Raw genomic sequence first — 18,826 nt, forward strand, 5'->3', positions numbered from 1 at the left:
CTGCTACCTATATATAAAGACTTGAATGTTTTTTAATGCAACGCAAAACACTGAGTGCAATTCTTTCGCATTTGACACTTCGCGATTTATTTTTCAATTAAGTGAGCTTCAGTTTTCTGCAATGACGTTTGCCATTTAAGTCGACACCATTGTGTAAAAGTGTTACGAATCATCAGAGTAGAAGTAATTCATTAACAAGGTTAAAAAGATTTTGCATTCATGTCCCGACTTTTTAATATAGAAATGTTTACATTAAAGTCTTTCGTTTTTCGATGTTGTCAGACTACGTAACTTTGAGCACACAACTCCCCATCTGGACATATTTGATTTCGGCAGTGACGGCAACCTGGGGGTATTAATGTCAGCTCTTGAATTTACTTCAGCATGCACTTCCTGTCAATTAGTTCGTCATTAATATCCAACTAGCCGTCTGGATTTCAATATGGAAACCAGATGTATCAGGGGTGGGTTATGTTTGAAAAACATTTTCAAAGTTTTTGAAACAAATAAGGTATACATTTTTCCATATAGATATTGAATGCAAAATTGACAGCGACAACTCTCAACTTGACTTCAAGATGCTTATATGAAGTACAGCGGAGATAAACCGAAGTTCCAGAAGCACAAGTAGCTTTAGGAGAAAGCATTACAGTAATTTTTACAAATGAGGCGTTTTGTGAAATTCATCATAAGTAAACGGCAGCCCAAATTGCGTTAGAAAGTAAAATGGGAAAAAGATTTGTTTGATTCTACAGTAAATTATTCATCAAATTATTAAACCAAAAAATAAAAAAACACTCCGATGAAACTACTTTACTGCAAACTTTGTCACTTTAAACTTTTTCCTGAAAATGTTAAGTATTTGAACAATCAAAAATTTGGTATATGGCATCGGCTATTTTTGTCGGGAGTTGGCATGGTCAGTGGAAGCAAAAATAATTTTTGTTGTTGGTATGCTAAATCCTGAATAGTTTACATGTGTATCCGCTGAGTTTATGGCACTTACTGTTTATAGGTTTTTCTTTTAAAAAACAAGCTTTGCTTAAAATGTCTCTGGGAACTTTATAGAGCACTCTGTGAGAATTTTCTCTCTTTGTGAAAAACCCAAAGATCCTTAGTGACGAAAATCGGAACTTTCAGATTACGGAAAACTCGTACAGTACCAAATCAAAACTAGGTTTTTATTGTGAAATAGCAGTTACAAAACGCTGATTACTACTTTCACCGCTGTTGCAAAATTGTCTTCTTCTGAATCGTTCAACTTCAACCCTATTTAGCAATCGTCGCATGTAAACGTAAAAAAAACAGTCGGCATGTTTAGTTTTATCACCGATTCGCCGTTATGCTTTGTTTTGAACCGAAAAAACCTTCAGTTTCTTCGGTTTCTTAAATAAGCTATGTTGAGTTTCTTCCACCTGGCATGTTTGGCTTTAAACCTAATAAATCGTCTGTTTGGCCTATTTCAATTAACAGCTTCTCATGATTATTTCAAGACAGTGAGTATGGTTTAAATAACTGAATCTTTAAAAACGTTTAATATGTCATTCAGATTTTTAACTAAAAACAGGCAAAAGTGTAAAAAAATTTTCACCGCTTCCTTTTAGTAGCGCTTATTTTTTTTCATGGCTTAAGCGACCAAAAATTGACCGCCAAAAACTGCTAATCCTACAAAATTTAAACACAGATGTTTTATTTGAATTCTATGGATTCTGATTTACTCTACCAGAAAATTTAGTGCATTATGTTACAGATGGCGCAGAAGGAGAAGTGGTTGACACGCAGGAAAATAAAATATTCACCGCAGGTCTTTCAAAAATTCGCCGCTATGATCCGCAAATTTTACAAAAAAAATACGATTTTCAAAGCGTTCATCAGAAAAGGTTGCAATAAGACTTAACTATTATTTTTTTTCTTTTCACCGTTTTTCACTGCAATTCTTATTAATTTTTTTGACAAAAACCTTGAGCCGGGACAGATTTGGCACTCAAGCAAAAATAATTTTTGTTGTTGGTATGCTAAATCCTGAATAGTTTACATGTGTATCCGCTGAGTTTATGGCACTTACTGTTTATAGGTTTTTCTTTTAAAAAACAAGCTTTGCTTAAAATGTCTCTGGGAACTTTATAGAGCACTCTGTGAGAATTTTCTCTCTTTGTGAAAAACCCAAAAATCCTTAGTGACGAAAATCGGAACTTTCAGATTACGGAAAACTCGTACAGTACCAAATCAAAACTAGGTTTTTATTGTGAAATAGCAGTTACAAAACGCTGATTACTACTTTCACCGCTGTTGCAAAATTGTCTTCTTCTGAATCGTTCAACTTCAACCCTATTTAGCAATCGTCGCATGTAAACGTAAAAAAAACAGTCGGCATGTTTAGTTTTATCACCGATTCGCCGGTATGCTTTGTTTTGAACCGAAAAAACCTTCAGTTTCTTCGGTTTCTTAAAAAAGTTATGTTGAGTTTCTTCCACCTGGCATGTTTGGCTTTAAACCTAATAAATCGTCTGTTTGGCCTATTTCAATTAACAGCTTCTCATGATTATTTCAAGACAGTGAGTATGGTTTAAATAACTGAATCTTTAAAAACGTTTAATATGTCATTCAGATTTTTAACTAAAAACAGGCAAAAGTGTAAAAAAATTTTCACCGCTTCCTTTTAGTAGCGCTTATTTTTTTTCATGGCTTAAGCGACCAAAAAATTGACCGCCAAAAACTGCTAATCCTACAAAATTTAAACACAGATGTTTTATTTGAATTCTATGGATTCTGATTTGCTCTACCAGAAAATTTAGTGCATTATGTTACAGATGGCGCAGAAGGAGAAGTGGTTGACACGCAGGAAAATAAAATATTCACCGCAGGTCTTTCAAAAATTCGCCGCTATGATCCGCAAATTTTACAAAAAAAATACGATTTTCAAAGCGTTCATCAGAAAAGGTTGCAATAAGACTTAACTATTATTTTTTTTCTTTTCACCGTTTTTCACTGCAATTCTTATTAATTTTTTTGACAAAAACATTGAGCCGGGACAGATTTGGCACTCAAGTGCATTACAAAATTCCTGACGCAATTAACTTTTGAAACTTTTGAAATGCACGGAATTTTTTGTGCAAGAACTGACATCTGCGAGTTGAATGTAAAACATTTTCCGTAGGTCGGGTCTTCGATTTCCAAAAAGTTGTCGAGCCCGCAATTTTCATTGTCAAACGAACACTGAACAATAAAGTCGCTTTTCTGATTACCATACTGTCTAATTGTGTGCTGATCGAAAAAAACCGTTTGCTGAAAATCAGCAAAATCGTCACGTACAGAGTTTTGGTAGACATCAAAGTAACTGAATGGAATCGACTCGTCTACTGAGTCATTATTCGACTGTTTGTATTTAATGGAACGCTTTCCTCGGCTTCCATTGTCAGTTTTGTGGGAAGTGTCCCAGGTGTCTCGATAACCCGGACAGGTATCATTTCTACTCTCTATCAAATTTATTTCTGTTGCATTGAGGTCTCGACCTTTAATAAAAGAAAATTCGAAACCTGCAGAATTGTAGCTGATATCACTGAAGAAAAATATGGTAGCATTATTCAGAAATTTTCTCTCGAAAAACAGTGGGGCGTTGTCATTAGGCAATGAGCAAAAATGATTTGGGCTTTCTGGAAGGCATCTCGAATTCTTCTCTTCCATTCGGTTTTCCCATTCTGTTGAAACCTTGAAAAACATAATTCGATGAGCAAAGGTAGACATCCAAAACTTTTTGAACCTGCTAAGAGATCAAATTATAACCTCAAACAACGGCGTTAGTGAAAATGGCAGACATACCAAAGTAAAGAAATTTTATTACTGGCCACTCACAATTGAGATAATGGGAATATTGTTTTCTGATTGGCTGATTGCTCAAAAAATTCTCCATTGTTTAAAATAGGATATGAACATTACGGTAAAATTGCACAGAAATCGCGATAAGCCGAAAGAGAAAAATTGGGAGATACTGGTCTCACTTTTGGTTGTGATAGATTCATATTAAGTCCCACGGGCCGCTGAGGCATGGCCATATGTGGTAATCAACTTAATCTTAGTCTATGTCCAATATTTAGGCTAATTGAACGCATAGAGGTACAATGTTTTAAAATTCTCAATCAATCAGATACATTGAAAATTCTACATTTTGGTACGTCTATTTGTTAAGACGTCACCTCAAACAACAGATGAAAATATTAATAAGCATTTTTCTTATATGTCGGAGAAAAACTAATAGAATACGGAAACATATTCTTGGACGAATTCAGCCTTAGTATTAGGCTGGAATGACAACTAATATTTAAGGTAACGTTCAATTAATGCTCACTAACTTTTTTCACGATTTGGCAACTTATTTTGGTTATGACTACCATCAGAACGTGAACAACGTAGATTAGATGAAACAAAACTCAAACTAGCATTTAGAGTAATCTTAATTCACTATACTGGTAGAGCCACGTCAGCAAAACTCTGAAAATTCATTGAAACACGATATCCACGACCAGTTTGTAATGAGTTAGTGAGCTAGTTCATCGTTGGCATACAAAAGTTTACACAATTATCATTTTCTTACATAACTTCAAATTTAAGTACGGTCACCTGAGAGGGGGGAGTGTTTATCCCCATCTATTAAAATTTTAAAATAGGATTTAGCGTAACTTTCCCGATTAGTGTCTCCCTCTATGTATTAAGATAGGCTACAGAATCTCGCATCGACTACATTTTTTAAGTTTGTGTTTATCTTACTACATGTATTAAGATACGTTATAGCCGAGTACATTTACTAAGACTGGTTATAGGCGCCTCAATGTATTAGGATAAGTTATCGCAGCCGTCATGTACAAAGATTAGTTGTAGCTTCCATGTATTAAGAGCAGGTATAGCTGGCATGTTTTAAAAATATGTAAAACCGCCATGTATTAAAATTAGGTATAGCTCCAATGTATTGGGAATAGGCAGAGCTTCATGTGATTGAATTAGTATTGCTCCCCTGTACTAAGATCAGGTATAGCTTCCTTGATTTGAGATTTGGAATAGTGCCCATGTATTGAGATCAGATTAAGCCGAGTTCTCATTTTTGAGTTAATGAGTTCTAATTTTTGTGTATGACAACGTGTGCGTGTGTGCGTGTGTAAAAGGAGTATATATAGTATATCGTTTGTAAAGTAATAGTATACACGCGTTAATGTGTTAGTGATCAATTTTTGAATGTCCCTTCCAGTAGTAGAGGTTAGGTAAGGGAGGTAGAAGGCGGTACCTGTGTATCAGGGATACTTATAGCCTGTTTTTTTTCAACTTTTGAAAGAAGTGTCTTTGTATTGAAATAGGATATGGGTTTCACCTATTGCTATTGCTTATATCAGCTATGACTATATCTTATCTTCTATTTAGTCTATGCGCGCTCATAAATGAAAAAAAAATTGTTTAACTTTTCAAAAAAATAAAATGAATCCGTAAAAAATCACAGACATAAATTATGCACATAAAACTGCAAAATCACGCAAACAAATTCATTTAAAAAAAATAAGAATAACAAAACCGAGGGACAATTAGACTGGTTGAATAACAAAGTCGATAAAAAGAACTTGCGTAGACTTCTGAGAAATTGGGACGATTGTTTAAAACTGATAACACATTCATTTGCCATCAGCTTAGTGTATGCCAGAGTAATCATTTTTAAATATAAAAAACAATGAAAATCAACACATTAAAAAATCACGAAACTTGTCCAAATTTCCTTGTAAAATTTAAAAAAGATGATAAGCAGCATCAATAGCATAGAATGCACACAATTTCAGCGTTTTATTGGAGTGGTTCGTGTATCATTTTTTGATACCTTACATTAAAAAATTTGTAATGTGTTTAAATATCGTGCTAGAGAATCCCCGTAGTAGTAATTTCTCTAGGTCTGAACAATTTTTATCCAATGCTCTTCTTTTTTACTGCTCAGATAATTGTTGATGACAGCAAAGCTGTATTTGGGCAAAATTATTGAAACAATGTGGTGGAAAAGATTCATTACACCGTAACTTGAGCTCTGGTATTTGTTCATTAATCCGTCTCAGGGAATTGTTTTTCATGGCACGTTAAGATACGTTATAGCCGAGTACATTTACGATGACTGGTTATAGCCGCCTCAATGTATTAGGTTAAGTTAGCGCAGCCATCATTTACAAAGATTAGGTGTAGCTTCCATGTATTAAGAGCTGGTATAGCCGGCTTGTTTTAAAAATATGTATAACCGCCATGTATTATAATTAGGTATAGCTCCAATGTATTAGGAATAGGCAGAGCTTCCATGTGATTGAATTAGTACTGCTCCCCTGTATTGAGATTAGGTATAGCTTCCTTGATTTGAGATTTGGAATAGCGCCGATGTATTGAGATCAGATTTAGCCGAGTTCTCATTTTTGAGTTAATGAGTTCTAATTTTTTGTGTATGACAAAGTGTGCATATGTGTGTGTGTAAAAGGGGTATATACAGTATATCGTTTTTAAAGTAATAGTATAAACGCGTTAATGTGTTAGTGATCAATTTTTGAACGTCCCTTCCAGTAGTAGAGGTTAGGTAAAGGAGGTAGAAGGCGGTACCTGTGTATCAGGGATATTTATAACCTGTTTTCTTCTACTTTTGAAAGAATTGTCTTTGTATTGAAATAGGATATGGGTTTCACCTATTGCTATTGCTTTGATCAACTATGACTATAGCTTATCTTCTACTTAGTCTATGCGCGCTCATAAATGAAAAAAAATTGTTAAACTTTTCAAAAAATTAAAATGAAACCGTAAAAAATCGCAGACATAAATTATGCACATATAACTGCAAAATCACGCAAACAATTTCATTTTAAAAAAATTAAGAATAACTCAAAACCGAGGGACAATTACACTGGTTGAATAACAAAGTCGATAAAAAGAAGAACTTGTGTAGACTTCTGAGAAATTGAAACAATTGTTTAAAACTAATAACAAATTTATTTGCCCTCAGCTTAGTGTATGCCACAGTAATCATTTTTAAATATAAAAAACAATGAAAATCAACGCATGCAAATCACGAAACTTGTTCAAATTTCATTGTAAAATTTAAAAAAGATGATAAGCCGCATCAATAGCATAAAATGCACACAATTTCAGCGTTTTTTTGGAGTGGTTCGTGTATCATTCTTTAATACCTTACATTAAAAAATTTGTAATGTGTTTAAATATCGTGCTAGAGAATCCCCGTAGTAGTAATTTCTCTTGGTCTGACAAATTTTTATCCAATGCTCTTCTTTTTTACTGCTCAGATAATTGTTGATGACAGCAAAGCTGTATTTGGGCAAAATTATTGAAACAATGTGGTGAAAAAGATTCAAGATACTGGAACTTGAGCTCTGGTATTCGTTCATTAATCCGTCTCAGGGGATTGTTATTCAAGGCAAACAGTTGATTTTTTTTCTCAATACCACACTTGCACGGATTTCTAACGTTACAACCAACAAAAATGTTATGGGAGCTGGAAATATAACTGAAAAAACTACCAGAAAAATAGTAACGGAACATAGATTTAAAAAGTTGTTCAGTTCTCGCCCGTTTCCGTCCTTTTCTTTTTCAAGAAGTTATGTGGTCAATAGAATGGCAACTAGCTGATGAAAACAAATAACCAACAAGTGTTCAATTACAATTTGCATTAATGTAAAACTCATAAAAAAAGTGAACAAAAAAACTTCTTTAACCCAAAATTTCAGACAATTTTTTGCAAAAAAAACTAAACAGATCAAATTTCACTATGGACATTGTTTTTTCTAGAGCCGCAAATTTTATCACGTTTTTTCGTTTTTTAGAAAAACATTTTTTAACGAATACGTTCACTGCTGAGCTCAATATAATTAAAATTTTACTAAAAAATGTAATGTTTCTGAAAAAGATGATTAGGCAAAGCGGGAATTTCTTTGTTGAAATTTATTGTTCTCAATGTTTTTGTGAGTCCTACAGTAATTAGTTGTATCAACAATTACTATCGCTGTACCTACTCAAAAAATTCTAAATTCATGCAACCCATTTTTCTGGTATCGTAAAAAACTTTCCGAAAACTTCCTGTGAATGCTATCGGGGCATTTTTAAACACTTTTTACAAAACAAACAGGTTCTGTCCTGAAGGAGCAAGACTTGTACGGTGAATTGTTTCCATATTGGTCCAGCAGGCAGGTTGATGAGTTAACTGGTATTCGAAAGTCTGATGATACACATCATTAACAATAATATTTTGTGTAAAAAAGGAAAAGCCAAGAAGTTTATGTAAAACGTGAGGATGAGAGAAATCTGGTGAAATTTTTGCATCAGACGATTTCAATCCAACTTTTGAGTTTGGAAGTATTAATTTTTCACATTTGAATATACCAATATTCAGGTTACCGTTGTAAGTCTTTCATTTCTTAGCGAAATTTCTTCCTCTCGAAATGGACTGTTAAATTGACTATAAATGGACTGTTCCCAAAATTGAATCAACGATAATCCAAATTGCATTCATTTTTTTCCTGTTGAAGGATTAATTTCATTGAAAAAATGTTCTTCAGTCCATTTGACTTGTAATATTGTTGATTGTTCAGATACATTTCACGTTTGGAGAACAGTGAGTGTAATTAATTGTTGATGTGAGTTGGATAGTTCAAATCATCATCTCTCAAACTCATGCGCAAAGCTGCTTTTCCATGTTCATCTTTTTTCATAAAATCGTCTAACCATTTCCCTTTTAAGCGCATCTTTGTTTTGAAGAGTCATATCTCTCATATCAAGATAGTCACTTCTATCTAATTCAATTTGAATTTCAATGATGACTTCATGCAATTAAGTGTTGCGATAAACTGCCTGAAAGTGTGTCCATATTGAAAAAAAACTTTTCTTTGTTGATCTAGCCGTCTTTTTGGGTTTGAAAAATATCAATTGTTTCACTACCCTGACTTTTTTAGAGGTGATCTACAAAATATGCGGCATTTTTTTTATTCCAGCACCTATCTGTTTGCGGAAAGTTTTTTTCAACATCAGCAGCAAAAGATTTGAGTTCCTGCTTTCCAGTCAAAACTTTCCCACTTGAGGAGCAGTCATTTCAATTAAATCAGCACCCACTCTTTTTGCTGCAGGGACAAAATATTGCCTCAAAAGGAATTGCTGGCCTCTCAATTGTTTGCACTAAAATTTCGAATCACCTACCACAAAGAGTCCCTTACCCATGTTCACAAAAAATTGGGAAATCCCCAATCCATATCCACACAAAACTTGTAAATCCTTATCAGTAACTAATTTTTAAAATTTCAAATCTCATAGTGATTGTGAGAAGTTTTTCTAAACAAATTTTTCTAGTTCCGTTTCTGTTCTTCCAACAGATATTAATGGTACCTTTTCATCATAAGAGTCGTAGAGAAAATGTTATTACTTTTGATCGAACTTCCTAAATTTTTTTTTATACTGCAGGTTTAAAACGATTTGATAGTTCATGCGCATTGTCAAACAAGCTCCCCTTCTTAAGCGCATCTTTGTTTTTTTAGAAGGTGGATATCTCCTATATCAAGATAGACACTTCCATTTGCTCGAAATTGAAATTCAATGCTGATTTCGTCCAATTACGTACTGGGATAAAAGTAACCTGTTTACAAAAGAATTTTTTCCAACATCAGCAGCATAAGTTTTGAGTTTCTTCTTTCCTGTCAGAACTTTCCAACCTGAGGAGCAGCCATTCCAACTAAATCAGCACCCACTGTTTTTGCTGCTGTGACAAAATATCGCCTCCAAAACGGAAATGCTGTCCTCCCAATTGTGTGCACTAAGGCTTCGGATAAGTTGATAGTTCTTGCGCATCGTCAAACAATCTTGCCTTTTTAGCGCAACTTTGAATGGAAGGCGTATATCTCTGATGTCAAGATAGACACATCTATCTGTTTTAAGTGCAAATTCAATGCTGATTTTATCCAATGAAGTCCTGGGATACATTTCCTGATTATTTGTAATCATTCGTGAACTTTGATTGAAACGGAGTGTAGCGTAAAAAAGCAGCGTTTGTATCACCCACAAAATTTTATTCAACAATATCACTCTATATTCAAAAGTTATGTGTTCATAAAATGTCTTCAGGGAACCTGGCAAATTTGGACGAGCTTCACTCAATAAAAGATTCATCCCATAAACAGAATCTTTGCACTCAAAAACATTACAGAGGTTTGCATTGAAAAGGATTTTTAAAGATTTTTCACTAGCAAGACTGAAAGATTTTCTGTGTAATTTTGTTAACGTGTAATTTGATTAGCGTTTTTTCATTTTTCTATTTTGTGATTTTTTTCGTTTAAATTCGTTTGCAGTGTCAGCGATCCAGAGATTTACACCTGGATCAAGAGTGAAATAGTTCGAATGTTTCCTCTGGTGTTGCTCATCTAGATAGAAGATTTTTTTTCTTCCATGAAGATTTGGCCTGAGGAAGGATAAAAAGTTTCTGTTATTGCAACCTCCCAATCTCTATCAAGGTTTATTTGTCCCGGAAGAAAGGTTGTAGTAAAAGAACTCAATTTGTTATTTGAAAAACATTCAAATGACGCATTAGAAACCAAATCTACAAAGAAACAATTCATCTCTAAACGATACTCATCGGAAGCTCAGGTTCATAAAATCTGCCTTATTTTCATCATTTTGCTCGGCTTAATGCTTGTGACTTTTTTAAATTTAGCATAACACCTTTGGAAAGTCGAACAATTTCACTAATAATAAAGTGTGGATTTTTGTACCCATTTATAGAAAATTTTTTTTGTAGTAAATTGAAAAAAGAACTGAATTTTCCGCGTTTTTGGGAGATTTACATATAGATCTTTTAATCTTTGTGTTCACAATGCTAACAAAAATATCCACTTTGTTGACGTTTTTTCACCGTTTTCCTATTGTAGCCATAAATAAAATTTTTCAAAGATCCAATAGCTGTTTCTGATACAGCAGCTTTGGTTTGGCTTCATGTAGAGCAGATTTTGATTAATTTGCCCTTACAAAATTTCGATTCTTGCAAATTGACTTAGTTTTCCCGAACTCAGTACCTTGCTCAATCAACGCTCTAAAAGCAGTTATAACATCAGAAGAAAACTTCGACTCCCGAGAAAAGACGTCAACACATACCAACAAACTCTTCAAGCGCTTATTAAGTTTGGCAATTTATCAATGTACATTGAGACATGAACTCTCATTGATGCGCTTCGCAAAAAGAGGTAGTGATTTGAAAATCAAATTTTGTGTCGAAATTTACTAAAAAAGAACTCCTCCTGTATAAAAAGTTACTACCCTTCTTCTTTAAAGATCCACTAGCTTTCTGAAAGTTTTCGAACAACCACATTCAGATGCCCCTCCTTCTATTCTGTGTAGCTTGTGTAGCATAGCTCTTTTGAGATTTCTGAAGGGATCCAGCTTCCTCGGTCTTTGCTTCTGGATTGTTTGTTGATAATTTTATGTGGATTCAAACTAACTGCGTCAAGAACTGTGTAATATATATATATATATATATATATATATATATTTATATATATATATATATATACATATATATATATATATATATATATACATATATATATATATATATATATATATATATATATATATATATACATATACATATATATATATATATATATATATATATAATTGTATATGTATATATATATATATATATGTATGTATGTATATGTATGTGTATATATATATATATATATATATATATATATATATATATATTATATATATATATATATATATATATATATATCAGGGTATTCAACATTTTCCTCTTCAGAGCGTACAGAAAATCGACGAAGGAAGCGTTTATGTCTCTTCCATCTAACAGATTAGAATATATCAATGCGAGGTGAATTCAAATTTTGATTGATAAAGGCTTCGTTGCTGGATGACTGTCTTAGCGTAATTTTTTCTATAGACAGGTTCAATTTTTTTAGACCAAATCTTGTTTTTTGCCACTTTCGTCCAACATTGAAGTTGACATGGGTTTCTTTTCAGAGATGTTAACGAGCCAAAACAAACTGATCCGTTTCATGAGAGATGATTAATGCAATAATACAGCCATAAGACTGATCTCCTTTTGGAGAGCTCATAGTTTTTCTTCTTTTACTCAGACTAATTTTTTATAATAAACAGACAAATGTTGTTCCTAGTTTCATAACACCTTATTTTAGATATTTTCTCTTAACTTTCTCCTAGAAGACTTACAATATAATCATTTAGAAATTGGTTAAAGTCTTTGAGACAATTTTGGAGAAAAGTTGTACTACAGCTATGGGAAAATTATTCAAACGCAATCTGGAAAATTTCTGACCAACTTTCAAATATGTAATTCGTGGCTTGCTTTAGGTACAAAATTAGTGACGTTGGTGATTCACTTGGTGTTGAGGGTGTTGAAAAAAATTAAAATTATTACAAAATCTTAGAGATTCATTGTTTTCGGAGTCAACAGAACAAGTAAATGACCATGGGGAACAAAATTTGCTTTCCTGTGCCAGTCTTCGAAATGAGATCCCAACCAAAACTGTTCATTGATTGTCTTTAATTGTAGGACGTCTCTGCGTGGTTTGAATAAAACAAAAAGAGTTTTCTGTAGTTCTATATCTCCTCCTATTCGGCTTTGACGGAAGAGATTGTGTCTTATTTATGTTGTACTTAAGCATTCTTCTCTTAGAGTGGAAGCTATTTTGACAAAATCTTTAGAACTAGAAACTTTTGGCAAAAATTCTCAAAATAAGTGAAAAGTTTATTCTATTGCTATGTTTCAAAACTAACCAATCATGGACGAGGTGAGAATTCTTAGTCTTATTTGTTCCAAAAGAATTAAAGACTTGTTCTTTTCCGGAAACTTTTTTGTACATAATTCTCGTGAAGGTGAATGAAATTTATTCAAATTTACTCAACAAAAAGATAATCCAAGCTGTTGTCTTTTCACCAGTATCAACCAAGGTAGTTACTGCGAAACAAAACTATAATGATAGCAATATAACAAAAATTGGGGCATGAACAATACTAAAGATAGATACTAATGCAATTATCAACGAAATGAACATAACACAAAACCAAAAAAAACTTTTTCAGTACGAGAGTAATTGAAAAAGCAAAAGGAACTGAAGATTGTACCTGAAGCAAGGTCAAAAATGAGAAGCAAGATATACGAAACAAACAAATTCAAGCCACACATCACGTAAACATAGGCCTTTTCTGCAAAATGAATTGATTTTTTATGTCTTTACTGTTAATTAATGCAACAGTATGCAACTGTTGCAACTGTCATGCAACTGTGCAGCCTTCGAACAACAAATTTTGTCAAGACTTTCCACATCCGCAAACAATTATGAAGATAAAACTTACATTTTTTGCTGGAGAAGTTGGTTTGTAGTTGTGCGGTGTACCGCCTTCAGTTAATTTTGAATGTGTAGTGTTGGTGGTGCTGCGGCCGGACGTCAGAGAAGCAAACTAATCAGCTTGCTTCACTGACGCCAGTGTTGGTGGTGTTTCAAAAAAGACCCTTGAGTTATAGTTACTTTGGCACGATATGCCTGGGCTACCCTTTGCCCACTGTTGTTCATTTTCAACAGTTATAACTTTCTTGAGATTTGCTTCACAAATCTTTTTTTGCTACCGTGAAAAAGTCATCCATTTCCTAAGCATTGAATTATATCTATATAATCAACGTTATGACTTGGTGTTCAAAGTTACAGTTTTTTAGCACGTGCCACTCCTGGTACACTGGGCCCCCATTTTTGGGCGCCAAAAATCAGAAAGTTTGTGGTCGATCTGTTGTTGTTGTTGACGTCTGTTTGAAGTTGCTCTTTGTCGTCTCGTCGTGTTTTCTTTTGCTCTGTTGTGTCTTTTGTGTAGCTGAACTGTATTTCTTACTTCATCTGCTGATGATTATGTTGAAATGTTGTAATGAGTTGTGTCCTCAATAAAACGATGATCTTGAAGTTATGGACTCGTCCATATCTACAAGTATGTCTGTCCTGACTTTGATAATGTCTGCTGTTGATGAGTGTGTTGACTGCTGTTCAAAAAATGCTGTTGCTTCTTCTGAAGTAATTCTTGCTGAAGTGTTTGTTGTTGTGAAATTTCTGCTGATGTCTTCCGTCGGTGTTGTCTGTAGATTGTGTCTGTGTACTGGTTGTCAACGTGCTGCTTGTAGTGTTTAAGAAAGAATTGTATGGTGGTAAGTTGAATTGCTTTTGCGCTGATTGCGTTTGACTGTTACAATTTATTTGTTCTGAATCAACTTTTGTATTGGCTGATTGGCGAATGTCAAAAAACTGATCGATGTCTGGAAATCTTGTTGTTGCTTTTCTGCTCGTTGAAAGATGCTGGTTGACAAAATGATGCTCCCCGTGTTCCCTACGTGCCTAAATCTACCACTACTTTGTACCTGTTGCCTACCTTTTAACTGTTTTTCCCTAATTAGGGTTTTGTCGGAATACCAAATGTTTTGTAATACTTTTTACCACTGATGTCTGGTTTAACCTAAGCTGTTTAGTGTCATATAACTATTCAACCTACTTTTATCCTGTCGGTTCAACTCTCTGCTGTTTTGCAATAAGCTAATTAATTGTGCATTTGAATTCCAAAACCTACCTAATGTCTATCCAGATTTTGTCTTCCTGTTAAACCTACCTACCTAAATTTTCCCGTTTGAATGTATTTATCTAAAGTACGATAAGTTTTGCTAATCTTAGTTGCCTTGTGAGTTACTTATTGAAATTCCTAATTGTACCTGAATAATACCTAATAGTCCCTTTGAATTGCTAATTCATTGAATTGAACATTTTCATCTTTCACTTTACCCTAAACCCAAAACTGATATCAAATTTGTTTCAAATTGTGTTTGAATTATTGTTCTCCATTCAATATTGATAATCTTTATGTTGATTTGTCGCTAATCAAACTAAGTTTAATAGCCGGTTTAACAAAATCCCCTTTTGTTGTTTTAACCAGGCAAGACCTTACCACATTATCCTTACCTTTATTTACCTTTTGTACTCTACCTACCGGCCAAATACCCCTGGGTGTGTTGTTTTCTAGTATCCATACCTTGCCCCCTACTTCTATCCCATCTACTGTTGAATGCCATTTTCGACGTTGTCTGAGTGTTGGCAGATATGCCTTTAAAAGGCGTGTCCAAAACTCGTTCATAATACTGTTGACGTTGTTCCACAGTTTTCCTGTCCCTCTGTCGTTGCTGCTAATTGTAGTATCTGAAGGCAGTCCTGTTGTCATTCCTGTCAAAAAATGTCCTGGTGTCAGGCTTTCCACATCGCGTATGTCACTGCTGACTGATGTTAGAGGTCTGCTGTTGAGTAGAGCTTCGACTTGGCAAATAAGGGTTGAGAAACTGTCTTCCTGGAGTTTCCTAGATCCGGCGATATTGAAGAACAGGCGTTTGCTCATCCCAATGAGGCGTTCCCACGTTCCGCCAAAATGTGGTGCTCCTGGTGGAATAAATTTCCATGCAATCTTTTTCGATTCCGCATATTTCTGTATCTCTGTAGTTGTGAAGCTGCTTTCTTCGAAGGTCTTTGCTGTACTGGTGAAATATAAAGCGTTGTCGCTGTGAATTCTTTCCGGTAGTCCTCGTCGGTTGAAGAATCGTTGGAATGCCCTTATGCATGATTCTTTTTGCAAGTTCCTGGTCACTTCGATATGAACGGCTCGTATCGTCAGACAGGTGAATAAGCAACAGTATACTTTCATGGCTGTGTTGATCTGGCTGTAGATTTCGAATGGCCCAAAAAAGTCTACTCCGGTTTCCTTGAAGGCTACAGGTTTGACTGAGAATCGGTAGCTCGGAAGACCTGACATCTGAGGCTGGCTGTTGAGTTGTCTCTGTCGTCGGCATTCGTAGCATCTGTTCGAGATCTTCTTCATTACTGTTTTGCATTGAAGAACAAAAAAGTTCAGCAGAATGATGTGTATGTGCTGTTCAACTCCAACATGACCATTGATGTTGTGTTGCAGTTCCAGAAAAAGACGAATAATCCTGTTCCTACCGTCTAAGATTATTAGCTTCTTTGTTGCTGTTGAAACTGGTGCGTTGGCAAGTCTGCTATTTGATCGAAGGATACCATCTTCGTCTATTGAAGGTGTCAACTGAATCAATCTACTCCGTTTTTGAATTGGCTTGTTGTGTGCTAGTTGATTTATGTCCTCGTCGAATGATTGTTGCTGAGATAGACGGAAAAGAAAGTTCTCTGCATCTATGATCTGCTGGTCCCGTGTTCTCGTTTTGTTTCGGAGGTTTTTCATTTTGATGATGACGGCTCTTAGTTTCAACCACTGGCTAAACCTGTTGGCATCAATTAGGTCTTTGTCAATTGGCTGTCGTCGTGTTCCCTGAGGCTTGTGTTCTGCGCTGTTCAAGAAAGCAGTTTCGTGTTGTTGTTCGTCTGTTGTCGAGTTTTCGCTAGAAGATAGAAGAAACTGTGGTCCCTGTAACCAAAGAGATTTTTCTGTCATTTCTGTTGCTGTTAGTCCCCTCGTTCCTTGATCTGCTGGGTTGTCCTTGGTGTTGACGTAGTTCCCTTGATTGGTGTTTGTGAGATCCCTTATATCGGCAATTCGGTTTCCGATGTACATCTTGTGTTTCAATTTGAAGTTCTTTATCCAACTGAGAACGGTTGTGCTGTCACTCCACAGAAAGATTTTGTCAAACTTGAAATCCATTTCATCTTCAATTGTTTTCTTCAATCTTGCCACGTAAAGTGCTGCTTGCAGTTCTAGTCTGGGAATTGTTGTTTGACGTAAGGGTGCCACTCTTGTTTTTCCCATGAGAAAACGAGTGGTGATTTCTTGGTTCTTGGTTGTCTTGATGTATGCTACTGCTGCTGTTGCTTCCAATGATGCGTCGCAGAATACATGAAGTTCCATTGTGTCCCCAAGTGCTGTACCACCTACCAACCTGTTTACCCCTACCGTACCTATCTGTTCCGTTTCATGTACCCAATCTTTGATGGCCTTTCCATAGTCTCCACCGATAGCTTTGTCCCATTCGAGTCCATGTTTCCACAGCTCTTGCAGTAGAATCTTGGCTCGGATGAGGAATGGCGATATGATTCTCAAAGGATTGTAGAAACTTGACACGAAAGAGAGAAACTTGCGTTGGGTCCAAGTTTTACTGTCCAGGTTCCTTCTGTCTTTTGCTTTGAACATTATTTTGTCTTCATCTAAGCTCCAGTAAACTCCAAGTACTCTTTGATGAAAACCTTTACTGAAGAGCTCCTCCACTGGTTTGCATAGATCATCTTGCATCTGCTCACAAAACTCACGGCTGTTGCTGCACCATTTTTTCAGATTGAATTTACCATTCTTCACAGTATCCTTGACATCCTTGGCTGTGGTGAAAGCTGTGATGGCGTCGCTAAAAGATGAAACCATGTCATCCATATAGAATGTCCGTTGAATGATCTCTAGAGAATTTGGGTGATCTTCGATGTCGTCTTTGGCTGTCTGTTGCAAAACAAAATTTGCGCATACTGGTGAGTCCCTGGCTCCAAAGATGTGTCGTTGGTATTCGTACACCTCTAATTCTGAGCTGTTGGGTTTTCTCCACATGAATCGTAGACAACGTCGGTCCTGTTGTCGTACTCCGATTTGCATAAACATCGCTTCGATGTCTCCCGTGATGGCGATGGCTCCCTGTCGGAATCGTAGCAAAATTCCAAGCATATTCCCGAGGAGGTCAGGTCCAGCTAAGAGTTTGTCATTGAGGTTTGTTCCGCTTTGTGGTGCTTTGGCATTGCAGATTCTTCGTATCTTGTCGGGTTTGTTTGGGCTGACAAGACCATAGTGTGGTATGTACCATCCTGTATCTTTCTGTCTATGTAAAGGTACTTTTGCAATGTAACCTTTTTCCGGGTCTGCTTGAATGCCCTCATTGTATTTCTTGTACTGTTCAGGTTTCTTCTGTAGTCTGTTGACAAGATGGTTCAAATGAGTCAAGGCTTGCGACCGGTTGTCTGGTAAACTGCTGTCGTCTTTCCAGAGAAGTCCCGTTTCATAACGTCCATCTGCTTGTCTCACGCATGTTGTGTTAAGTATCTTGGTGGCTAACAAGACTTCTGGATCATAAGACTTGGTTTTGGATTCCAATGGAATTGTCTCTGCTTTCCACCAATGAGAAACTTCTTCGTTGAGGTCATTGTCTTGTTCAAGGCAATTGCTGCAAAACAAAGCAGTATGATGCATTGAGTGTTGTTTTTTGCTGTCATCCAATACTGTATGAGGTCCAGAAATAGTCCAACCAAGTTTGAAAAGACTTGCGCTTGGTGCTGATGATGGTCCTTGTTCCACTCTGACTGGTGAGATATGGTTAATGTTGTCCTGTCCAATCAGTACTGTGACTTCGAGATTATCCAGGGTTGGCATATTGTCTAAGGTGGTCATACCTTCTGGCAATGTCTCCCGGGTGCTCCCTCAGCTTTGGCAAATTGATGTTTTCCACAACGTATATCTGTTTGAGGTTGTAGCGATCGTCGTCTTACAAATTCGAATTTCTGTTGACGTTGTGTAACACGATTTTGTGTCTGTTCAGTTGGCTCCCTCCAAGACAAATTGTTGACGTGTTTCTTTCTGAAGGCGTAGTTCGTCGGCTGTCTTCGAGAGGAGTACTGTCAAGCTGCTTCCTGGGTCAATGAAGGCGTATGTGCGAACTTTATTCTCCTTGTTATGTAAAATAACTGGCATGACATAGAGAAGATTCGTTGTTTTAATTGCTGCTGTCGTGTCCTTTGTTGTGGTTGTATCTTTGTTGCTGATGACT

At 35.7% G+C, this 18,826-nt stretch overlaps 1 protein-coding gene across 1 annotated transcript in view; it reads right to left on the reverse strand.

Moving 5' to 3' along the window:
• Positions 1-18,450, reverse strand: part of LOC142348058 (uncharacterized) — a 45,189-nt gene extending 26,739 nt beyond the window's left edge. Inside the window, exons 1-3 of the mRNA XM_075399225.1 lie at positions 15,103-18,450; positions 14,033-14,265; positions 3,125-3,559 (exon numbers count right to left, since the gene is read on the reverse strand). Of these exons, the coding sequence (XP_075255340.1) occupies positions 3,125-3,559; positions 14,033-14,265; positions 15,103-18,450 (4,016 nt within the window). The remainder of the gene's footprint in view (positions 1-3,124; positions 3,560-14,032; positions 14,266-15,102) is intronic.
• Between the last annotated feature and the right edge of the window lie 376 nt (positions 18,451-18,826).

The sequence above is a fragment of the Convolutriloba macropyga genome, chromosome 10 (assembly GCF_964194025.1).
Source record: "Convolutriloba macropyga chromosome 10, txConMacr16.3, whole genome shotgun sequence".
Classification (NCBI taxonomy): Eukaryota; Metazoa; Xenacoelomorpha; order Acoela; family Convolutidae; genus Convolutriloba; species Convolutriloba macropyga.